At 40.0% G+C, this 25,464-nt stretch overlaps 2 protein-coding genes across 3 annotated transcripts in view; one reads left to right on the forward strand and one right to left on the reverse strand.

The window, feature by feature from the left end:
- Positions 1 to 25,464, reverse strand: part of LOC131692012 (phosphatidate cytidylyltransferase, photoreceptor-specific) — a 71,510-nt gene that overhangs the window by 20,654 nt on the left and 25,392 nt on the right. The gene's annotated exons all lie outside the window — the stretch shown is intronic.
- LOC131692013 (uncharacterized) lies at positions 7,084 to 25,403 on the forward strand. The gene is made up of 4 exons (XM_058978839.1): positions 7,084 to 8,210; positions 24,497 to 24,805; positions 24,875 to 25,011; positions 25,079 to 25,403. The coding sequence occupies exons 1-4, from the start codon at positions 7,509 to 7,511 to the stop codon at positions 25,149 to 25,151; spliced, it is 1,221 nt and encodes a 406-aa protein (XP_058834822.1). The 5' UTR covers positions 7,084 to 7,508; the 3' UTR covers positions 25,152 to 25,403.

Raw genomic sequence — 25,464 nt, forward strand, 5'->3', positions numbered from 1 at the left:
AGCCCTACACTCAACAAAACATCGAACGAAGTGGATCGGCGTAAGGCGTTTGTTGAACAGACTTGTCTGCGAGAGAGTGTAAAGTTGATGCAAAAATGTACATTAAATTCTTTTTTTTTTTTCAAATTGCGTGCAAATTTTATGTACATTTCTAGAGTGATCTGCTCCTAGCGTCAGACACTGACTTCCCGTTTAAATCATACACATACACATCGAACTCTGATCTTCTTTTGGATATTAGTCTATCCGCTAAATATTCTAAAGATTTCGAAAGAACTGACACAGGAATACTCATCGTCACAGTTTTCTCGAAAGTTCGCCCAGACAAGCTCAGAATTGTCTTATTCTGAATAAAGCAAGCAAATTACGTTACTGGTGACAAGCCTTTTATGAAGGACTGCCGTGTCAAAATTCCCGCTCACAACGTTGAGATCGACGGTGCAGTCACTGATTCGCGTCTGCCATGTCTACTGAAACACGGAGGTGGCTATTTCAAGGGCTCTTTGCTCTAACGAGTAAAGATTTTGAATGGCAATCGCACTGAGCGCGCTTCTTTGGTGTGGCTTTCGTTTTCAGTTCGGTTTTTGAACAAAAATTTAGTTTGTCTTATTTTAACATTTATCCTAACTTATTATATGAAGCAGATTAGGATTTCAGCGCCCCTCTACAATTGGTGGGGACCAACCCGGCCATCCCCACACTACGGCTCTGGATATGATGATATGATAACCTACACAGAGAGCGCTTTGAGATAATCACAAACGAATTAGCACATTCCGATACCTACCCGTTTGCGAATTGTTACCCTTTTGATTTATAGGGGACCGTTAATAAATTACGTCACGCAAAAATTGCTTAAAATTGACTCCCACCTCCCCCATGTAACAAAATATCACAAATCTCTCTATCTATTTTTTTCTACAGTAAAAACATGATACGTAACGTTATAGCGTGCCCTCCCCTCCCCCATATGTCACAACATGTCACAATTCGCCGAACACCCCCCCCCCCCCCAAAAAGCGATACGTAAATTGTGATGGACCCTAGACCAAAGTCATTTAATCAATTGAAAATTCATCACCTTTAAGGGCTTATATATGTTGAGATGCGGAAAACGTGAAAAGTTTGAACTTTTGTACAGGCATGTAACCATATTTTTATCAAATATTTCTTATACGTCTAACGTAGTCTAATCTGCGTAATCAACTTAAGAACATGAAAAAATTAAACAAAAATGTGGAAGTTATAATAATTTCCGAAAACGCGTTTTTTCAAAATGGTTGCCGTAACTGCGACTTCAGTCCAACAGCTCAACTGAAAGCATGAAACCAAAAAAAATCGTTACTGAAGGGACTTGTGGTATCTTTGAACGATTCATTAAAGATTTTTTTGTGAATGAAGACGATTTTTCAAAAAAAAAGCCTCTTTTTTCACCTAAAAAAACTTTTACCAAAACTCGCAACATTAATATGAAAATTTAGCCGAAAAATCGGAACAGTTTAAGGACACGGTAGTTGAATTTCGAACAATAAGAAATAAATAAATCGGATGAAACTTTTTCGGCAATCGTAGTCACCGCAAAGACAGTCGGTTCGTCGCGTGTGAAATGAAAAACTCTCCCTTAAATTGCTATCAGACAAACGGGCGAACGAATGCACCTCCGCGCTCGCCACTCAGCACTTCTGTACGAACGCTGTTGCTGTGAACGAGAGTGTGAAAAGAACCTAGCTATTGCGAAAGTAAGACGGACGAACCCACTGAAAAGTGCGTAAGCACACTAAAGGGCGAACACGAAATTATTGCGACACATTCAACAGGGCATAGCTTTTTACCATTGGGTAAAAATCAACCAAATTTTGCACACTTTCTCATTGATGTGTATTGTTTACATGCTGTCAAACTCGAAGTCGTGTTTTTCGCTTCAACGAAAATGGAGGTGAACCAACGCGAGTCGAGAGAACAAATTCTTTACAAACACCTGGAATTTCCTGACCTGTCGCACCGGCAGTTGGGAAAAATGTTGAACATTCACCATTCAACCGTCTCCAGAGTGTTGAAGCAGTTCCAGAAGCGGTTGACGTTGGACCACGGCAAAGGAGCTGGAAGAAAATCGGCACTGTAGAACAAAAAGACGGAGGGAAATGTGAAGCGGATGATTAAAGCAAATCCCAGCCGTGATTTGGCTAAAAAGATCGGCATGTCGCAGAGCTACGTCCAAAATCCAAAGAAGAGAGCTGGACTACATACATACAAGGTACAGAACATCCCAAACCGCGATGAGCGGCAACAATCGACGGCTAAAACTCGGGCACGGAAGCTCTACGAGAAGATGCTGACAAAATATGGCTGCTGTGTTTTTTTTGTTTATTTATGACATTTTACCACGGTTGTGGCATTCGTGTCAACTGGCTGCTGTGTGATGGACGACGAAACGTATATAAAAGCCGATTTTAAGCGAATTCCGGTGTTGGAGTTTTTCACCGGCAAGAACAAGTTCTATGTGGACGACAAATTTAAGAAGAAGAAAATGTCGAAGTTTGCCTCCAAATATCTCATTTGGCAGGCCATCTGCTCTTGCGGACTGAGGAGTGACTCTTTCGTGACAAAGGGCACAGTAAATGGCGAGATCTACAAATCTGAGTTCCTCGAGAAGCGCCTTTAGCCGTTCTTGCAGCAGCACGACGAAGCTCCGCTATTTTGGCCAGATTTGGCAACATGCCACTATTCTAAAAGTGTCCTGGAGTGGTATGAGGCCAATTCTGTCCATTTTGTTCCAAAAGACATAAATCCGCCAAACTGTCTGGAGCTGCGCTCGGTGGAGTAGTACTGGGCAATGATGAAGCGGGAACTTCGGAAGAGCAAGAAGACAGTCAAAGACGAGAAGGACAATGTAAGAAAATGGAAAAAAAACTGAGAAATTGGTACCGGATGACACTGTAAAGACTTTGATGAGGGGCATCAAGCGAAAATGCGTTCAATTTCACACTCAAGGCTCCATCGATTAACTTTTCTTTTGATTTTTGAAGTAAATATGTGTATAAAACTACCATAAAATTTTGGTTTGATTTTAAACATTATAAGAAAATTGGCATGACATTTTCGGTGTCGCAATAATTTCGTGTTCGCCCTTTAGATTTAAAAAAAAAAGATTTTTTCGACCCATTTTTATTGAATTTTTCCTAAACAATGCACAGTGGTCCCAAAGAGCAAAAAAGGGGGTTTTTTGATTGCGTCAAAACTGATTATCGTCCGAGTGCCAGTGAAGGACTCTAAGCTCAACTGTGCACTATGGTCCTCCGAAAAGTTAGGGGGTTGGTGTCAGGCCCTGCGAGCCAGCCGTAAAAACCAATTGCAGCGAAGGACCGCGGGTTCGGAATCGTAGCGCTGCAGGACGTGTGTTGGACAGGATCCATGGTGCGAACGTTTAGAGGTAATTATACCATCTACCAGAGCTGCGGCAACACACATGAGCTAGGGACAGCTTTTATTGTGATGGGCGATATGCAAAGGCGCGTGATCGGTTGGTGGCCGATCGACGAAAGAATGTGCAGGTTGAGGATCAAGGGCCATTTCTTCAACATCAGCTTAATAAACGAGCACAGCCCTCACTCCGGAAGCACCGATGATGACAAAGACGGTTTCTACGCGCATCTCGAACGAGAATACGACCGCTGCCCAAGCCACGACGTGAAGATCATCATTGGGGACTTAAACACTCAGGTAGGCCAGGAGGAGGAATTCAGACCGACGATTGGAAAGTTCAGCGCTCACCAGCTGTCGAATTAGAACGGCCTTCGACTCATTGATTTCGCCGCCTCCAAGAACATGGCTATTCTTAACATCTTCTTCCAGCACAGCCTCCCTTATCGTTACACCTGGAGATCACCGCTACAGACAGAATGGCAAACCGACCACGTCCTGCTCGATGGACGGCACTTCTCCGACATTATCGACGTCAGGACCTATCGTGGCGTTAACATCGACTCTAACCACTACTTGGTGATGGTTAAATTGTCATTAATCATGTACGGTACCGACGGCTGCCTCGGTACGATCTGGAGCGACTGAAGCAACCATATGTCACCACTGCATACGCGCAGCACCTCGAGGCAGCGTTGCCGGACGAGGGAGAGCTCGACGTGGTCCCTGTACAGGACAGCTGGAGAACAGTAAAAGCAGCCATCAACAACGTAGCTGGGGACATTGTCGGGTACGAGGAACGGAGACGACGGAACGATTGGTTTGACGAGGAGTGCAGAGCGGTTTTGGAGGAGAAGAATGCAGCGCGAGCGGTCATGCTGCAGCATGGAGCCCGACAGAATGTGGAACGATACAAACAGAAGCGGAGGCAGCAGACACGCCTCTTCCGGGAGAAAAAACGCCGCATGGAAGAAGCGGAGTGTGAGGAAATGGAACTGCTGTGCCGTTCTCAAGATACACGGAAGTTCTACCAGAAGCTCAACGCATCCCGCAAAGGCTTTGTGCCGTAAGCCGAAATATATAGGGATAAGGACGGGAGCCTGCTGATGGACAACCGTGAGGTGATCGAAAGGTTTAAGCAGCACTTCGACGAGCACCTGAATGGCGAGGAGAATGTAGGTACAAATGACCAAGGCAACGGAGGATTTGATTACGTCAGTGTAGTTGAGGACGGGAATGAACAAACTCCCACGTTGAGGGAAGTTAGGGATGCCATCCAACAGTTCAAGAACTACAAAGCAGCTGGCAAAGATGGTATCGCAGCAGAACTCATCAAGTTGGGCCCGGAAAAGTTGGCCACTTGTCTGCACCGGTTAGTAGTCAGGATTTGGAAAACCGAACATCTACCGGAGGAGTGGAAAGAAGGGGTGATCTGCCCCATTCACAAGAAAGGCGACCATTTGGAGTGTGAGAACTTCCGAGCGATCACCATTTTGAATTACGCCTGCAAATCCCAGATCATCTTCCGTCGTATATCACCTAAAGTAAATGAGTTCGTGGGAAGTTATCAAGCCGGCTTCATCGATGGCCGGTCGACAACGGACCAGATCTTCACGGCAAATGCCGTGAATACCAGGTCCCAACGCATCACCTGTTCATCGACTTCAAGGCGGAATACGACAGTATCGACCGCGTATAGAAATGGAAAATCATGGACGAAAACAGCTTTCCCGGGAAGCTGACTCGACTGATCAAAGCAACGATGGACGGTGTACAAAACAACGTAAGGATTTCGGGTGAACTTTCCAGTCCATTCGAATCTCGACGGGGACTGAGACAAGGTGATGGACTCTCGTGTCTACTATTCAACATCGCTCTGGAAGGTGTGATGCGACGAGCCGGGCTCAACAGCCGGGGCACGATCTTCACGAAATCCAGCCAATTTTTATGCTTCGCGGACGACATGGACATTATTGCCCGAACATTTGGAACGGTAGCTGACCTGTACACCGGCCGGAAAGGCGAAGCAGCGAAAGTCGGACTGGTGGTAAATGCGTCCAAAACAAAGTATATGCTGGTAGGCGGAACCGAAAACGACAGGATCCGGCGTTACAATCGACGGGGATACCTTAGAGGTAGTAAAGGATTTTGTCTACCTAGGATCCTTATTAACGGCTGACAATAACGTGATCCGTGAAATTCGAAGACGCATCATCAGTGGAAGTCGGGTCTACTATGGGCTCCAGAAGAAACTGCGGTCAAGAAAGATTCACCCGCGCACCAAATACACCATGTACAAAACGCTTATAAGACCGGTGATTCTCTACGGGAACGAGACTTGGACCATGCTCGAGGAGGACCTGCAAGCGCTAGGAGTTTTCGAGCGACGGGTGCTAAGGACGATCTTTGGCGGTGTGCAGGAGAACGGTGTGTGGCGGCGAAGGATGAACCACGAGCGTGGTTCCAGTATCCAAAAGGTGGCCATAGCTGGAAGGATACTGTGGGCAGGGCATGTTGCAAGAATGCCGGACAACAATCCTGCAAAGATGGTGTTCGTTAATGATCCGGTTTGTACAAGAAGGCGAAAAGCGCAGGGAGCACGATGGGCGGACCAGGTGGAACGTGGTTTGGCAAGTGTTGGGCGTAACCGACGTTGGAGAGCTGCAGCTACAAATCGAGTATTGTGGAGGCAAATTTTTAATTCAGTGTTATCATGAAATTGATGTTGAACTAAATAAATGAAATGAAGTGTTGTGAAAATCATAGTAAAATTTAAAATATTTTCGAACATTCCTGAACAATGATAGGATGATTAGCCAAACTGCCAAAGCGTTTGGAATTAAGAATTGTAACAATTTAACACCAATGTTTTTATCGCGGAATTTATTAATGTTTTACTTATTCAATAATTTTAAAAATTAACATGAGCATGAGCATGACAACCCTACAATTTCTATTTGTTTCTCCTTGATTGAACAGAACAAGTGAAATTGCAGAGAATCAACGAATAGTGCCTAGAATGTGTAAAATTCGAGAGTTCTATACTTTCATATGCCATTAACGACGCCGGCCAAGCCCTTAGAGTAATCATGGATGGAAATGAATGTTAGTGTGTCAAACGTTGTTATGAAAGATTGGAAAAATATTTTAAAAAGCCAAAAAAACTGAAATATGTTTCAAAAAATCATGATCATGCGATTCCTAACGGTACTAATTATTCATTTGCGCCTGTCGTTTCCGTACTCCCAAATTCCCAACCTAACCTTTTAGTGTTCAGTTCATACCTCCCTTACTTTGTTCATATAGGTGTATTATCTGCAGGTATAGCATCCACGCAAAGCAAGTGTTCATTTCTAGCATAAGCCAGCTCACACAACTACCAGCTCAATTCGAGCGATAATCTTCCTTCTAGCCTCGCGTGCACAGCAAACTCAAAACGAAAACATTCAACAGCCATGATGATGTTGCCTTCGCCACCCACTCGGTTCATCAAGGCAGAGAGCACTTCCACATAGCACTTACTTTAGTGGCTAGTGATGTTTATTACTTGTTTCATTTTTGTTTTCCGCTGTGAGCTCCCCGTGCTCACAGATATACATACATACAGAAAATTGCGACTCACGACGTACTCAGCAATGCATTCGCATTCGAAACTCGAAAGTCATGTACCATACGATCGGTCCGTGAGCAACAATAATCAGTCTTATTTTACTTTCTCATTCGTGTCTGGTTAGCTTCCAATCAGTTGTGTCTAATATACCTAGGACTGAAATTTGTGTGTCTACGAAACTGTACAATTACAGCTGCCCACAGTCTTGCCAATTGCTTGTGGCTAGTGGACAAAGAAGCACAGTGTATCGTTTTCTGCCAAACAAATTGGCTTAGTGGTGCACTTTCCTTCGTTTTCGCAAGGAAGTGAAATTCAACTACAAGCTCAAGGTATTCTCTTCTCACGTTAGAACTCAAGTGTAACTGTGTTATAGATTCCAATACATCACGTGTTGAGGGAACACTGACTAGAATACGGCCACAGAGAGTCGTTCTGAGTTGCTATCGTACGTCCCATAGAGGATCGAAAAGGAACGAAGATGTCACTGCGAGCTATACAGAAAAGGGACAGGAACAAATTATCATCTGCGCAACAGAAACAAAATCACTTTATCAACAAAAGTCGTAGCTTCGTCGGAGGTTCAACAGGCGCAGTTAGCATTAGTAGCGACAGTGTTAGTGCTGGTGCTACTGGCAGTGGTAATCATCATCAGCACCAGCATCATAGTAGTAAAAATGAAAAGTGGAGAAATTCAAGTACCACCAGCATACCATCTGCAACGGCAACCGTAGGATTACTGAATCACCAGAAACGCTCTATTTCCTGTCCGAGTCTGCAGGCACGCAACACGCATCAACTATCGACAGCGCAACGGTTCACCAAGTCCGAGAGTGATCTAGACAGCGCTTTGGGCCCCGGTGGGGCCCCAGCGAATGCCGCCTCCACCAATCCGGATAGTGGTTTCAGTGCCAACAATCTGTACCTGGGTGCCAAATCCGAAGTGTGCCTTAAAACGTTAGCAGTTAAAAGCACCAACCAGCCACCAGCTCCGTTTCGCAACAGCACCACCACCGTCATCGGGAACCGCCCCAGGATGTACGAAAGCAGTCGGCGACCATCGGACAGCAGCGGCACTGAGCTGGGCCGGGCTGATAAGTATGCTGGAATGAATAATAATAATGTTGCCCTGCGAATTCCGATCATCGGGTATGAGGTCATGGAGGAGAGAGCGCGGTTCACCGTAAGTGTTGGTTTTTGTTTTCATTAGTTGACGAACGGGGGGATCGCGAAATCGAGCGATTGGTTGATGGTGGTTCTATTGGCAGGAATAACGCTTACAAATGCATTTTTGGTTTGTAAAAACATGACAGCGTGATGAGATAATTTCGACCCTATTAAGGAGGATGTCACACTGCCTCGTTAATAATTCGATTTACAACCGTTGAAATGCGTGTTGGTATCAATATCCTTGTTACATTCGTATAAAACAATATAATTAAAAAAAATAGGCTGAAGTTGTGATATACTCGCATTTGAGAAAAAAGAAAATTCGAAAATGCGATTCTCATTGGTGTAAGGAGTTACTTGATTTTTGACTGTTAAATTGCGTTTAAATTCCCCATTGATTAACTAGTTTTAGATTCATACACACTATCTACCAGAGTGTCTTTAACCTTAAGAATAGTCTTATCCAGCTGCGTTGGTATAGAACCGTTTTGAGGTTTTCATTTAGAAATGATTTATACAACGAATATTGAGTCAAAAAATGTTTTCTTGTGTATGCAAGTTGTCATTGCACCCGGAACCCTTTTTTTTACAAGGCGGGGAAGCATTTGTTTCTCTACCAATTGGTGTTAGGTCAGACCGGACTTGGTAGAGAAACAAATGCTTCCCCGCCGTTTAAAAAAAAAAAGGGTTCCGGGTGCAATGACAACTTGCATACACAAGAAAACATTTTTTGACTCAATATTCGTCGTATAAATCATTTCTAAATGAAAATCTCAAAACGGCTCTATACCAACGTAGCTGGATATTCTTAAGGTTAAAGTGACAAAATATTGATTTCGAGAAAAACGAGTTTAAAGTTTGAATCGCAGCATCCTTTACATTATGATTGGAAATTATTTTTTGCCATAATTCTTGTTTATTGTAGCATATTTCAAATCTGGCAGAAATCGAGTGTAGCTGACAATATTCTTTATCCAGTGCTATCATTATCTCATTTTTTGATGTTTTGCGACTTAATTCGGTCTGACTTAACAATTTGAATATCTCTTTCACTACTGTATGAGCCGGTGTTATCATTGTGGTTTCTTGATGTTGGCGATCTTTCTTTCGTCTTGCCATTTCGGCCTACAAGTGTGCATTTTTCTTGGTAAAAGCTTCTTCGCTAATGTACTGGCTGTTGATGTTGGAGGTACTTGAGGCAGCTGTCATTATTCAGCAGCCGACAATAGGCAATTGTTTGTGGTTCGAATTTGATAGACTTTTTTGGTTCAGGTGATGGTATTAGTATTGACTGTGTATTGGAATGTAGGGGAATTGTGGGAAAAACCGACACTGTGGGTAAAACCGACACCCCACAACTTTTCCTAGAAATCAAATTTTTATTCATTTCATAATGATACATTATTATTAGTACGTTTATGTAGAGCATTTTAAGAAAAATTGGATTTACGTTAGTGCGCCGAATGTCATAAAAATAAACAAAACATACGACAGCAGCGTTCATACTCGTCTGGATGTAATATTTCGTTGGTAGATTTTAAGGTTTTAACCGAACAAAAGCTTTTCAAATCACCCCATTTTTCAGTACCTATTATTATCGGCCTTTGCTATGATCAACTGGGTGCATTGAAGATGAGTTTGAGAAATTCAATATTTTTAATTGCTTTTATAAAAAAATGTACGCTGTTGGGGTAAAACCGACACCCTTTGGTTAGGGTAAAACCGACACACTGTTAAGATGGTTGTGTTTACTTGCGATTCATTACAAAAGGTTGGGGATCTTTGTGACACTTCAATTACACTATTAGCACACTATAGTAATAGCTGAAATACACAGAAATACTTTTATTGTGTTTATTTCTTATAAGTCTCTTTAAAAATCAAAAATTGGAATTTTTGCTTATCTGATTCTATCGAAGCTTTTGCTATTTCTGCAAAAAGGTCATCAAACCGAATTTCTAGTGTTCTCTTGGTTTGTCATAGACGAACTTTATCACAATGAGACAATGATATTATGTATACCCCAATAGATCGTTGATGATCAGAGTCGGAAAAATCAAATCTGAAAAAGATAGTTTTACTAAGAAGTGTGTGTGTCACTTATAAGTGAATGAATCAAATTAGCAGAACGTAGAACGCTTGCAAATCTTCTCTTGCGAAATAAAATGACACTGGAGGTTGCAATGATGTGCGCAAGGATTATCTGGAAATACTCATATCAATAAATAATCCTATAGCATAAAATACTCTTATTTATAGTACTACGCTTTCGAACTTTCATCCCCTCACTACATGATGAAGCAATAAAAAGCACATATTTGCATCATACATACTCACACTTTATTAATCACGCATATATCTAATTTTTAATAAAGATAAAGATTTTAATACAGTGGAGAGAAAATAAATTAAAGGGGGTGTCGATCTTACCCCTATAGGGTGTCGGTTTTACCCGCAGTGCATACAAAAATTCACTTTGTTTTCCAAGTTTTACAACCAATAATTTTTAATGAAATTAATTTTTCGAAGCGCTGAAAAAATTAAGTCTTGTTAAGAATTTTCTGAAGAAGAATTGTGCATTAAAATTATAATTTTATTGGTTTGGTGGCAACTTTTAAAAAGTGCTAAGCTTAAGGTGTCGGTTTTAACCATAATTCCCCTACTTCCGTAAATGATCAGTAGCAAAGTTTGCTCAGCGTTGTTTGAGCAAAGTTGTCAGTAATGTGCCGACTATGCACAGAACTGTTACATGTTAATTCGCGCCTCATATGTACAAAGATTTCACTGTGTAATGATACAGTGAAGACCCGATTTTGTCAGCCTTTTTACCTAGTGTTGTAAGTCTCACATGAAAATCCGTTGGATGGGTTCTAGCAGGCGAAGTCAAATTCGATTAAATGCTTTCGTGACATTATTTATTATAACGAAAAGAAACAAAATTTCAATTTTTTAAATTACAAACTGGAAGATTCTCTTAAGGGAAATTTATACTAAATAATCAGAAAGGGTTATGTAAATATATCTAGGAACAAAAGAAGAATATTTTAATGAATTAGATTTAATAAAAAGAAACAAAATGTGCACCGATTTTGCCAATTTTCCCAGCCGTATTTTTGGCTTGGAGCTGATAAAAACAGACCTTCACTGTATTGTATTTTGTTTTGCAGAATAATGAAATAGGTCGACCCACATCTCACCACAAAACATTTCAAATGCCTGGGAACTAGTTTCTCCATGTGTCATCCGTATGGGACTCCACTTATTCGATGTAGCCGAGTCTAGATTCATATACATGGGATTCTTGATGTTGACACACACAATGACATGCTAGGAGTTGCTAGGTCAAGGTATTGCTCTGTACCGAAGACTTAACCTGTATTTATTGAATCACTGACATGACCTTTTCTGATTCGCTATTCTCGATTGTGTACCAACCTTTTAAGTCTCTTCTGGCGGTCGTATAATAGCCGTAAAGGATGAAATGTAATTCTACACTAAGTAACAGCATATATTAATATACCGGCTCTTCCACGCCAAGGTTTAACTTCCAAAGCTTTGGTTTAAAAACCGTTTTAAAAAAAAGTAAACTTTCATGTAGGAAATTTATTGCATTGGCCTAACATGGAGCTGTAGAATTGCACAAAAAGTTTTTTATGTTGCAAGCGATCTGTAGATGTGTTAAATTAGGTATTTTTTTTTATTAAATCTGGAACCATCTACCGACAAATCTACATTTACGAACACCTCCAAAAGTGACTTCTTGAGGTCTCATGAAGGCCTGACACTAGCTTTATGATACTTTTGCTTTCCTAAACAGTGATAAAAATCTCAACATTCCAGAACTTCACTTTGTCAGAAAATGTAGGGCCATCGGAAGCTAAAACTTCGTAAAATCGCACTCCTGGTCCTTTTTTCAAAATCATCCAGTGCAGTACTCTACGTCGCTCGTTCGAATTTGCACCGTTCATATGGTAGTCGGTATTTGCTAGTATTGCTGTTCTCCCATCCATTCATCTTCTGGATCACCGAGAGATCGCCTGTCGTAGTGTATATTATATTTGTTACGCATAATAAACATGTCGTTTGCAATTGGTATTTAACCGAATTATGGGAACGTGTCTGATAGGGAGAGTGGGGATACCAACTTGTCATTAACATTACGCAGTGAATTTTTTCTCATTCATTTGGGATATATTTTATACATTTGTACGCTTTCTTTCGCTTATTGAAGCGTTAATAAGAAGCATTACTCCTGATGGCCGGCTGTCCGGAGTTCAAATTTTTCGTTTTGAATCCTCGGAAATTGATCGCAAGCGACTTCGTACATATTGCTAAGATCATATTGTCTATAGATGAATAGACCTCTATCATATTCCACGCGGCTTTATCCTTTCAGTACGCCCCACGGAAGAATAATTTTTAAAATGCCTATTTGAATGGATTCATATTTCTACTGGAGGTCGCACACCTGAAAACTTTGATCTAAAATGAAATGACAAAGCGCGTGGATACTTAGCTAAATCACAATATCTACCAAGATATATCCTGATTAATCTCCCTACCTACTAACACCAATCCTATCCTGTGACACTTGTGGATGATGCAGAGAATTCCTCGGTCATAATAGTCACAAGTGTTGAACTAACATTCCTTCCCATCTCAAAATTGACCTGCATGGGCGTGGCCATCTACGTTATTGATCATACTATAATCTTAGTCTCTTTAGGTTGCACGTTGAGTATGATGAACTACTCCCAATTATCATACAATTGGTTCAATATGCAATTTCAACAGGCTTTAATCAATCACGGGAAACTCACGGGCGATCAACTAAGCTAAGCTAAGAAAAAACTTTTTACTTTTGTTTACTACCAACATCTGTGTTTGGCGAGTAACAGTTTGGCCGGAATTTCCACTCAAAGTGAATGATGACAGTTGGTTTGCGCCCTATAATATCACCTCCGATGAGAAAGATCAATTAAAATTTATCGGATAAATTCATCTTACGCTATTTGTGGAGACGGAGAATTTTGCGACTCATCTTATCCCGGAACAGTTGGACATCAGATAAGGCCCCTCCTCACGTGAGTGAGTGAGTGAGAATTACACTACTCTTCAAAAGTTTTAACTCGCTTCAATAAGTATTGCAACACCCATTAAGAATATTACAATACCTCAAAAAGTTTAGCATCACCTAAAAAGGAAAATTCACGACGCTACTCGAGATTCTGCTTACTTACAAAGCGACTCTCCTCAGCAAAGTTGTTCTACATGTCTAGGGGGTGCGGTATGCAGTTTGGATTACAATTTTGTCACTACGTGTCGCTAGTATGTAAAGTGGAGCATTTTAACTTGTGTTATCTCAGTTCCCTAACAGCCTACATAGTTCGTGTCTTCACTAAAGTTGTTGTAAAGGAAATGGCGCTTGTGAATATGGGCAGTAATATTCTTGTCTACCTAGAAAGTTCGTTGCTTCAGATAATTTTCTAGAAAGACAAACGCCGTGGGGATAGTGATTTGTTTAATTCGGAACTCTGTCAGCATTTAAATACGACACGGAGAAAACAAGTTTCTGCCAATTCTGAATGAACCATTCACAATCAACTTAAGAAGTAAAAATGATATCAGCAGCTTACTACACTGCCGCTAGAAGCATAACTGTCCCATGTGCTATGGGAATCCCTATACACATGGGGCAATTATGCTTCTAGCGGCAGTACACTTCCAAATTAATCCAACCTATTAACATGATATAAATTAGATTTCCAAGTTATTCCAAGGTTTTCAGGTTTGGTGTACTTTATTTCCTGAACAAAAGTCTTATAAGTTCGATATTTTTGACAAACACGTTTGCTAAGCGATTCCAACCTTTTGACGGGTAATGTACATTGCCTGCTCTTAAGCAAATTTTCACTGATTCTTGGTGTAGTTTATGCCATTCTAGTTGGTAACTGTTAGCTCGTTTGTTTGTGATTTGACTCCATAAGTAACTTATTGAGTTTGACGTTGTTCACAGACAAGACAACAGGACACACGCCACATTATATAATCACTATAGAGGGATTCCATGAGAAGCCGACCGCAAAATATGACCATCGTCGATTCGAACGATACTTTGCAATTGTGTTCGGTTTATGAATCTCCGTGATTTTTTCTGACAATTGCAATATGTTGATACAAGAGCAATGTTTCAAAAGGGCTTAGACGTTTCTACGTGCATTAATTTCCAAAACATGTTGAACACCACAAAACTCAATTTTTTGATCAACATAAAAAAAAATTATTGGGAAACCGATCCGTTAAAGTACACCACAATACATTTTTCTTCAGTAATGTTTTTAGTTTTTGGGTTTCAGTTGAGTGGTTCGGCTTGGAGAGCGTTCACCGAAAGCCTCTGCCAAAACAAGCACGCTTCAGAGGATTGACCATAGCTCCGATAACCTTGAATTCGACTTGTTTTTTCTATCTTCGATAGTCCTACCAACGAACTGTTTTTCTCTTTTTCAAGTAAAATATGCATAAAACACTTTTAAAAATATCACGAATTTAGCTCACTTTTTCGCCACAACTTTGTATATAACCCCTTAAGCCCAATATAGGCTATACATTTATACTGATGTTGCAGTGAAAATGCATTGTACCATTTACAAATTTACGCAGCCTAAATATATCATTATCACTTGTTCTGTATACGTAGGGGAGAGTGGGGATACATGAACCACGGGGATAGGTAAACCACTAAGGATATTACGTCACATTCTACCAATTTTAATACACACATTATGCGTTTTGGTAGCTCTGTCGGTAAGTTAACCTCACACGCATTTACGATAGAGTCAAGTGTTTGTTGTCACTTTTACAGATAATCAAAGTAATTATAGATTAAAAATTTGCCTCAATTGAAACCTCGCGTTTTTTTTTGGAAAAAGTTTGTGGTGTCCCTTCTGTGAGACTAAACATCATAAAGCTTTTCGTTATTGGAAGTAGGTGCAAAATCTGTTATTTATATGAAGAAATTAGCAAAGGTAAATATTTCCTGCCAACTTAAAATTAATTCGAATTCGCTTATGGCATGTAGGGATACATGGACCACTTTTTTCGGGGATATATGAGCCACTTTTAGGTTCGAATTTTTGTAATTTTTTTGTTAAGGGTTGTTAAAATAATGTGCAACTATAAACGCTGAACGCAAACAAGCTTGACTATATGTGAAACTATGAAGTCTGCACTGATTTACAATCCTGAGAAGGGACACAGAGTACGTCGAGCACGTTACGTCAGAAACTTAAAAAGGACGAGAGACGTAGTTGATTTTGGACAACAAGAGACAGAATTGACTGCTTATCTTTTTCATTGTTTATAAATAAGATACGGATTGGGCAGTGTAGAAACTCCTTTTAGAAGTTACCCGATCAGAAATTCACATCAAAATTATATCAAAATTAGATATTATATCACGGGAAAATATATATCTCAGTTTGATATAAAATATAGCTGGATAGTTGTTAAAATATCAAGTTTTTATACCAAGAAAATGTATCGGTTATATCATATTATATCTCAATCTATTTTAGTATAAAATATGTTGGTTATATCTTGGTTTGATAAAATAATTATATCACACAGACGGATATTTAAGATATTTTATATCTAAATGAGTAAATATATCTGAAAATATCAAAATTATATCACAAAAATCCATTTTTTAAAATTATTTTTAATTGATAAATCAAATATTTTCTTGTGAAAAATAATTCATTATTCTCAGCGAGCAATTTTGCAAAACGTACATTTTCTTATGTATTTACATTCAAACATATTACAAGACAAGACCACTAGTAATGCGATTTGGAGCCAGTTCTTGGGAGGATCCATCACTGGTGGCATTGTTATAGCTCTGCCAAACTGTCTTGGAAAGATAATAGTTTATTGTACATACTATGTTGAAAAGACACGATATGGTTGATATAAATATGATATATTATTTGATATCATTAGGCCATTACAAATCTTTTTTAAAAATTATGTCCAAGTACAATTTTTTTTCTGAAGGGGGTGGCAAACAAAAAATAAATATTTATTTTTATTAAAACAAAAAAAGTTTTTTTTCATTTTACATTTTCCTGCGATCGTTCTCGTGGACGTTTCCGCAGGGTGATTTCGGATAGCGGGGTTGTTTTACTAAAGCAATTCAAGTAAACTTTATTGAATCAATCAAAAGTTCATATAAGAAAGGGATGGTTAAGTTTTTCGTTTTAAATAATTTTCCGAACAGTATGATTTCCAATAGCGGTTTAATGTTTCTAAATTCCCAATAAAAGCTTGAATGATCACTAAGAACTTAATATGAACATTAAGGAGTACTTTTAGGTATTATCCGAACTTTTGGTTGCTTGGATAGTTTTCGTACCGTTGTAGTGGCACTTGGACCGACTTTACACAAAAAGCATGAAAATTGGTGAAAGATGACCCTGATTGATAACAATGTACAGAAACAGTATTGTAGCATTTTACATATGGACCGGGGAACTGGCGAACGTACATTTTGTACATACTATAATTTTTCGAGCTCTAGTGGAAACGGCAGGTTTGGTTTATTGCTTGTGTTTGAAAACTTGTAGATTTGTTTGTTTGGCACATGATAGTCATTTGGCTCTGTTCCGTGTACATCTTCAAAATACTTACATTTTCCCCCATCTTGTTGTGCAATCGTATGGATTTATGAAACGTATAGGAATCATCAGTTCATATTTGCCTTTTTCATATAAGGAATGCAATCAGTCTGAAACTCGACTTGTCAAAGTAGACCCGGAGTGTCGAGTGTCATATATCACTAGATTCAGTTCGTCGATGTGAAAATGTCTATAAGTGTGTTTATTATAGTAAAGTTGAAAATTTTCAAAAGTGCATTGACAATGGCTGTGACTCACTTTCGTGCATAACCACTTAAAACAGTCCTTACTTTTCTTCCTTCCTTCTGCCCCACGAGACTGCATGAAAGCGTGGGGAGACTGATTCGGTCTTGAGATACAGTGAACTCAAAGAATAGCATGATCACTGGCACTACCTAGTGGTAGAGTTGAAAACTATTTGCTCTTTCACAGCTCTTGATCTTCCGAACAGGTTTTCCGAAGATAGATACCCTGTACAAGATCGAGATCACGAGATATTTCGAATAGAATGTTCTTTTATTGAAATTTCCATTTCGCTTGTTCCATTTACATGATTTTAACAATCTATTTCACCTTTTAATGGTGGTACTTAAGGTATGTCTTTATATAAAAATGATTATATATTGTCCAGGACAAATTATGACAAAATGATACAATAGAGCATACATTCGAGCCGTTTAGCTCCGAACACCTATTTGGTTAATCGCAGTTGAGAACTTCCGTGAGCCATTTAGTTTCTGTGAGCCATTTAGTTTCTGTTTACGCGAGTCATCTCAGTGAGTCATTTATTCCTCGGCGGCGGAATTTCTCCCGATACCGATGCCCGTTGCGTGAGTCATTTAGCTCCCAGTTTGTCGCAATCTACTCGAATAGTCCATAAATCCTACTCAAATGGCCAACCAGTACTTGGCGATGTTGTACTTGGCGGGTTGATACCGGATGAAGCGTAGCTTCTGGTTCGCTGCTTCCGGTTCGCTGAAAACTTTACGACCAACCGCTGGCGCTTCACTCGATCTAGTTCCTGACGGTGTAATTAGTCTGCTCACGGGCTTCGGTCCGGCGATTCCAGGTGGTTCGTGGTGCCCGGTACACTGGCGCCTCAACCAAAGTTGTGATTACTCGCATAGTCTTCCCCTTAGCACAATCGTCGTGACTTTAAAAGTTCGAGTCGATGATATGTTCTCCGACGGCGATTTTCGCCTGTTGCTGTATTTCGGCTGCTAGTAAACACCTGGTGGGTTACTTAAGAGCTCTAATTATACAGTGCATTCCATACCGGACATCTACGGAATCACACTGTGCACTTGCACTCATCGTAAGTGACAACATATGCAGTTAATCCAAGCAATTTTTGACTCTGCCTCTTACAGGTTTCAACTGTCCTACAAGCAGAGTCGCAAAATGTTTTTTTTCATTTGCCAAAATCAGGCGAAACTGACGAAAGAACGAAGCTTCTTTCCATACCACTAGCACTTTGCGAAATCGAAAATGAGACAACGGGCTAGGACAAAGCAAGCATGTAGCAGAGCGTTTTCATTATTCTCTCCACACGCTCGTTTTCGCTTTGAGATTCAAAATGATATTGGTAACTTCGATATTGAGCTTACTGCTGGGGAAACGAAAGTACACTAGTAATGATATTTATTTGTCGATGCTCGATTCTGTAGATTTGTGAGCTAATGATGGTATTGTAAGACGGAAGCCTGATCGGTGCGCATATTTCTCATTTTAACTATGTTCTATTTGCATTATTAGATGCACATTGCATTATTTTCATTTAATGAATTAGATTCGCAAATTACTGAGCAGGCATCAAAACGAAATTGAAATTTCGGATTGTCATAGGAAAACGAAATTCGCTGCTGCTGCTACTCGTTTTCGTAGAATCGAGAGAGGAGGGGACATCGCCTTTATTGTTTTATTTTTTCATGCATTTAGCGACGAAAGAGGCAAGGAAAGGACGAAGATGAATTCTCTGAATTTCGTCGTTCATTGAATAGGGATGAGAATTTTAGACTCTGCCTACAGGTAATACGCGATTCCTTTCTAGACAACAGTTCAGACATTCACAAACACCAACTCTGTTTTATGATGGGCAATCGTCTCCGTGGCGAGTGCCTCCAGCTCTTCTAGTAATTCTCCGATTACTTGGAACACCACATTATCCGCGAAACCGAAAATCGTTACATCTCTGAGAAGGTTCAGCTTCAATACTCCATCGTACACTGCGTTCCACAGCGTTGGGCCGAGGAACGTCAGTCGTAGTTGTCATTCTCCCTTGTCTGTTTCATAGATCAGTGTTCGGTACTGAAAGTAGCTCTGTAATATCCTGTTGTTACTTATGCTGTAGAACGAATGGGCGATTGCTTCCTAGCTAGTACTATTGAAGCATTCTTCACGTCTAAGGTAACCACCACGCAATAGCGATATCCTTTTCTCTGTTGTCATCACAGCTCCCACAACCGTTCGGGTGGAATTCACTGTAGACCTGCCTATAATGAAGTTGAATTCAATGACAAGCCGTTCTCACGGTCCGTGTACTTAGCTTGTTCAGGATTACTCTCTAACAGTACCAAGAGACATATTGACCTATACGCTGGAAGATCTCCAAGTTTTCCTGGCATCGGAAGCAGCATCAGCTTCTGTTGCTTCCAGTTATCGGATCATTCTGAACATATCCGGGTTCTCATATATCGCTTTTTTCAGCGATATATGAGAGGCTGGTACTGGGTCCTTCCACTCATGGCTTTCGCCATCTCGATCAGCTGCTTGTCGGTAACTCGAGCTTCTTCTTCGTGATCATCCTCCTCACTGTACGGCGAAGATTGGTTCAAGTTGCGGGGAAAACCTTTCGATGGTGACCTCTAGCTTCGGACACCTTTCAGGTGGTGCAGCTGGGCCTTTTACCTTTTTTTTGGCATAACTTTGTAGGCATCTCCTCGAGAATTCGCGTTGGCTTTGTGGCAAAGCTCATCAATTCAAGCTTTCTTGTTCAGCTCGACTGCTCTGTTAAAAGGGGCTCGTGCAGCTTTTCTTTCGGTGTCACTACGAGCACTCTAATTTCTTCTCCAAGGTAGGAATAACTTATACGTAAATCGGTAATCGTCGTATTACAGCCGACGAGCGTTTCTCGGTCTCCCATTTCTCGGTATGGTCGCATTACACGCCCTTGTTAGTACTACCATTAACTCGTTCGCATTTAGGTTGAAGAGGATGTCCCCAAATTTAAATTCTTCGACGGACACGTCCTTGTGAAAGACAGCTCTTTTCCACTTTCACTCGTTATTCAAACCGTGTCCGGTTACCAATGCTGTACCAGATCGCTTGATGGTCGCTGTGGGTATATCCTCGCACACTTTTCATCTTTCCTGTCACTCCAAGGCTACAAACATTAACATGGATAATGGATTCCCGGTACTGATGATACCTTTGTTTGTAAGATCTACATTTAGCTTTGCTAGAGCCTTCTTGATCGCTGATGGTCAGACAAAGTCCTTTTGATTCCAGCATCCTTCTCGACAATTTTGCAAGTTCCTAGTTTGTGGAATATTTCAGAATTAAAGTCTCTTCGGTTCCTTGGAAAACGGCTAAATCGATTTTCACAAGCTTAGTCTTAAATGGAAGGTTTAGTAGCAGACTTTGATCTGGTGAAGTTCATACGCATCGCACATATGGGTGGGGAAATACGGTATGAACACTGTGATCCCATATTAAATCTTTAAATTTCAAAAGCCTTTCGGTAAATCTCATGCATATTGAATATTAAACCACAAATAAATCGCCAGGAGTCTTATGTGAATTCAGATTGTTTCCTTATAGAAATTATTTTAGAGTGCAACTGTCGATCTCTATCGACTGTTGCGATTCAGAAGTCGGTGTGTTAGCCTTGCCATGAGATGTTTGTTTGAGAATTCACGAGCGGCTCCTTCCTTCCGCGAACAGTAAACGTTTCGTTTGATGTTAGACTGGATCGACGATTTTATTCGGATGTCCTATCTACCATATTGACCTTTCTTGGTCCAAATAAAAAAAAAAAATCATGGGATGGCAATTTTCAAAACTACTAGAATAGTTTTCAATGACGAAAAGCAAAACTCTATGAAAGCTATTGTTTTTTTTATAATAAGTGACAATTTTTTTAATTGAGGTTATTAACAAAAAATATTTGCCCCCTGATTTTTTCTAGCAATTTTGAAGGGGGGGGGGGGGGGGGTGACATTATTTTTAAAAAAGATATGTAATGACCTTATTGACGAATCAAAACATGATATAATTTTAATTTAATTTTAATTCGTTCCAAACGACATATATCAAAATTATATGGTTATTTGATATAAATATCAAATCGAGAAATAATTTTGATATATTCTTGATATGGTTTTCTGATCGGGTACGAATCAAATCAGTACGAGTTCTCACTGAATATACCTATAATGTTCCATCGGCAGGCAGAAAGTGTAGGTTCCTACCAGGTTAATCACCAGAAACTTGCGCAAATTCCCAAAGGCTCAACCGCGTGAGTCTAGAAATTAAGAAAGAAGACGAGGAAAAAGTAGCATCACTACCGACTCGCCATAAATAATTGATCAAAGAAAAACACAATGGGATAAAGGAAAGAACCCAAACATACTAAAAACAAAAACAAAAAATTTCATATCACAAATTATATACTACAAACATACAAGTAATATTATTATTTTGCACAAAAGACAGAATGAACTTTTCGCGCATGGTTCTACATGTTTTTTATGATAGTTTGGATAATGGTTCAACTATCCCCATGAAATGGTTCAAGTATCTCCACCCGTGGGGATACTTGAGCTATTTGACATACCTAACAATAATGCATATAATTTTGATAACACGTTACTTATGTTTACAAATGATATTTCATACAGTAAAGCAAAGTTTGTTCTTTCATATTGATGCATACAGAATATTTTATCGCAAAAGTGCAATACATATAACAATTAACAAAAGAAGTGGTTCATGTATCCCCACTTTCCCAAATATATTTAGTACCATTATAGAGCAAATGTAAAGCTCGTATAATGCTATCGTAATGGTGTGGGTTTATTCGTTATGCAACTGCTCTTGAAATTTATATTCGGCATATTTAATGTCACGCGACAATATGCAATGTAGCCTAGGTAGCAAAAGCAGCGCACTTTGCCGTGAAGGACAAGACAACTGCTAAACTGTTAGAGACTTACTTAATTAAAGTAATTTTCATAAACCTTTCATATCGTGTGAGAACGAAATTCTGTTGAGGATATTTATTATAATGCATTAGAAGGAAATCAATAGTGGTTCTAAACAGCATTTTAATATTTTTCCCTTTTGTTCATTATCACGAAAAGGAAACGTAAGAAATCTTTGCAATACCTTTGCGGAAAATGACAGCCAATTGAAGCTGATAGCATGAGTAGTGCCAATATCAAATTTGACATTTGTGCACTGGTGCTCTATAATAGCATTAGTAACGCAAAAAGGGCTGTCAATCTCTGCACAGCAATAGCAAAACATTTCGTCTTTTCTGGCATTATATCATAATATGGGGCTTAACAGCTCTTTAAGGTTGAACAGAGAATGGGCAAAGATCAAAAACGAAAAAAAGCAGTTTTTTCCACAACGTGTGTTAGATATTCATAAAAATCAATCAGCAGTACTGTAACAACATTCTACACAAGCTGATTGATTTTTATGAAGATCTAACATTGTATGTACCTAGGGTTGTGGCGTACGGGAGCGCGGGATTTGCGAAGGAGTTGGAATTGGAATAATCGCAGATTAGATTACGTTTATAAGTTCTTAAGCGCTAACACGTTGACTTAATTACCGGGACATTTTATGTTTGCGAGATCGCGGGATGTACAAAAGATCGAGAGATGTACAAAAGCTAGAACATTCCGAACTCCTCGTGAAACCTAAGGGGCAGTGGCAAAGCGATCAAAGCCAGAAAAGCCCCACCCGCGAAAAATTACCAGAAATCTGATGCACGAAACGCTGATACCCTGTGCCATCTCGATGAGAATCTTTCACCTGAAAATCGCTCTTCCGTAACCCGGGAAGTCTATGAGAAGTTCGGAAGTGTGGTTTCCAGTATCAAAGCTACCAAGATTACATACCCGCGGAAGTAAAAAAAATGAACAGCTACACCTCCAACCCCAAGTCCCATCCTGATCCAAAAGCCGCCCAAGCTATAAAAAAATCGACTCCAAGATAAAAAAGGAAATCTCTTTCAAAACGATATCGACTCCAGCTAACAAACACTAAACCTCAGACTGAGACAATCAATGGCGCGCAGCATGTTCAGCACTCATCTTCCTTAGGTCCGATCCGCCAGATCATCGAGTCTATTGTGATCTATGGGAGCCCTGGGTTGGGGTATCGTTCCAAGTGCAATTTTGTCACTCCTTCATTCTTACATTTTCGATCAGACGCCTTTCACTGTGCCACGAGAACGTCTAGGGTTAAGCTATTAGATGGTTCCATAACGACAATAAACAACCTTCGGAGGCAACTGTTATGGTTCTAATTTCAGAATAGTTTTTGGTCACTCATGGTCTCATGAGTATCTGGCTAGGTCATTATGTACCCCCAATAATACCCAGAACTGCTTTCACAATGGCCAAATCAAGCCTGATTGTAGATGGCGTCAGTGGTTAAGTGGTAAGCGCGACTACCTCTTGCCTCAGTGGGTCTGGGTTCAATCCCAGCCGAAGTGAATGGAACTTTCTAAGGTGAACAATTTTCTGGTCACGTCTTCCTTCGGAAGGGAAGTACAGCCGTCCTTTTTGATTCATGTTTTGAAGAGTCGATATCTAGGGTCTAGATGATGGATCCGCATCCTTGGTGGCGGTGAAAGGATCCCAGTACCGACGCAAAATATACATGAATAAAAAAATCGTTTGTGCGTATATTGTGATCTTTCTAGTGTTTACAGATACAAAACCCACCATGGAGACAACTCCAAGAACCCTTTAGAATTGGTTCTAGATTAGCAAAGGGTAATCGAGTAATATTCCAACTACCACCACAGAATGTATTTTGAAACATAACGATTAATATTCCATTCCATGGTTCGACAGCTCCGTAAAAGACTATCTACCGTAAACCATGAAAATCAGATTTGTGGAAGCTCCAGGTCCCGAACCAATAAACCAAGATCCTCTCAGTGGCTACAGAAATCAAACCCGGCATAGGTTTTCGAAAAGTAACCCGATATACCTTGCATAGGAAAGTAACAATTTCCAAACCATATCTGATTAGTGGTGTTCCCTCGTTTCCCTGAGAATTTTTCCATACTAATCAAATTTTAAAATGAAGAACAGAAAGTTAATCATAATTTCATTGAAAGAAAGAATAAAATGATCGAATTTAAAAAAACTGTTAAATATGATAGAATTCTTTCACCATTTGTCACAACACATGTTCCTTATACAAGAACATTTAAAACTTTTCAAAATACTTCTGCCGATCTAAAGAGTAAGACAACGTAACGTCATATTTTGAATCACCCAAACGGGCATCTGCGTTACTGCACATCGTTACTGACTGACTAATCTCTCTTTGTTTACCTCACACTCGCGCGCCGCAAAATAAACAAACCACAACCTGAAACTAGATCTTCAAGCTGCGCATCGAAAATAGTATCTCGCACACGTGCTGGCTGGTGCTCCGGCGGTACACCGACTTCGTCCGGCTGCACATCACCCTGCGAACGCTCTTCCCGCATTGCAATCTTGTACTGCCCAAGAAGAAATGGTTCGGAAACAACTTTAACAGCGGTTTCATCGACAACCGGATACAGGGCCTGCAGAGGTTCATCAACACCATCCTGGGCGATGATGCGATGCGAACCTGCCCGACCGTGCGGGAGTTTTTCTGCCTCGATGAACCACCCACCTATTCGGAAAGTATGGAGGAATCTCGAGTAAGATCCTAGACGAGATACAATTCACTGATTATGTTATGTAGATTGTTTTTTTTTTCTTAATTTCAGATAATTTTTGAAGCTCAAGAAGAAACCATAGCGCATCTCAAGCAGCAGCTTCAAACCAAAGACGAACTGATTGCGGCCCTGCATGCCAAGGTAGCTAGTGAAACCAATAGGAATAAGGTGTTGACCAATGTAATAAGGTGAGACTTTTATTTTCCTTCGGCAAGAGTTGAGTAACGCGTTAAACGTAAAATGATTTTTTTGCAGAAATAGTTTTGAAAACTGCCCCAAGTGTGCGAAGCAGTTGGACAATCATCTGAAGGAGTTTTCTTACAAATAGGGACAAATGCTGGTGGCATGCCCCCACAACCGCTTCCACTAGTTTGATATTCGCATAGTTAGAATATAGAGTACTAGCAATCAAGAATTGATGCCTTAAAACTGTGTAACATTTACTGTGAGAAACTGTTTAAACTGCTGACCGAATAAGCAAATCAATTAGTTATTTATGCTCAAACACTGTATATGGTTTACATGCAATTACCAATAACTCAGCGATAACAAAAAGTAAATAAAAATATATGAATATAAACTAACAGATTAGAACAGAAGTTTTTTTCATGTTTCAAAGATTTGTCACATCTGTTGTCAAT

Source organism: Topomyia yanbarensis, chromosome 3 (genome assembly GCF_030247195.1).
Source record: "Topomyia yanbarensis strain Yona2022 chromosome 3, ASM3024719v1, whole genome shotgun sequence".
Taxonomy (NCBI): Eukaryota; Metazoa; Arthropoda; class Insecta; order Diptera; family Culicidae; genus Topomyia; species Topomyia yanbarensis.

Coding starts and splice junctions, on each gene's coding strand:
- LOC131692013 (XM_058978839.1), top strand. CDS start 7,509: ATGTCACTGCGAGCTATACAGAAAAGGGACAGGAACAAATTATCATCT. Junction 8,211..24,496: donor AGGAGAGAGCGCGGTTCACC/GTAAGTGTTGGT, acceptor ACCTGAAACTAG/ATCTTCAAGCTGCGCATCGA. Junction 25,012..25,078: donor GTGTTGACCAATGTAATAAG/GTGAGACTTTTA, acceptor ATTTTTTTGCAG/AAATAGTTTTGAAAACTGCC.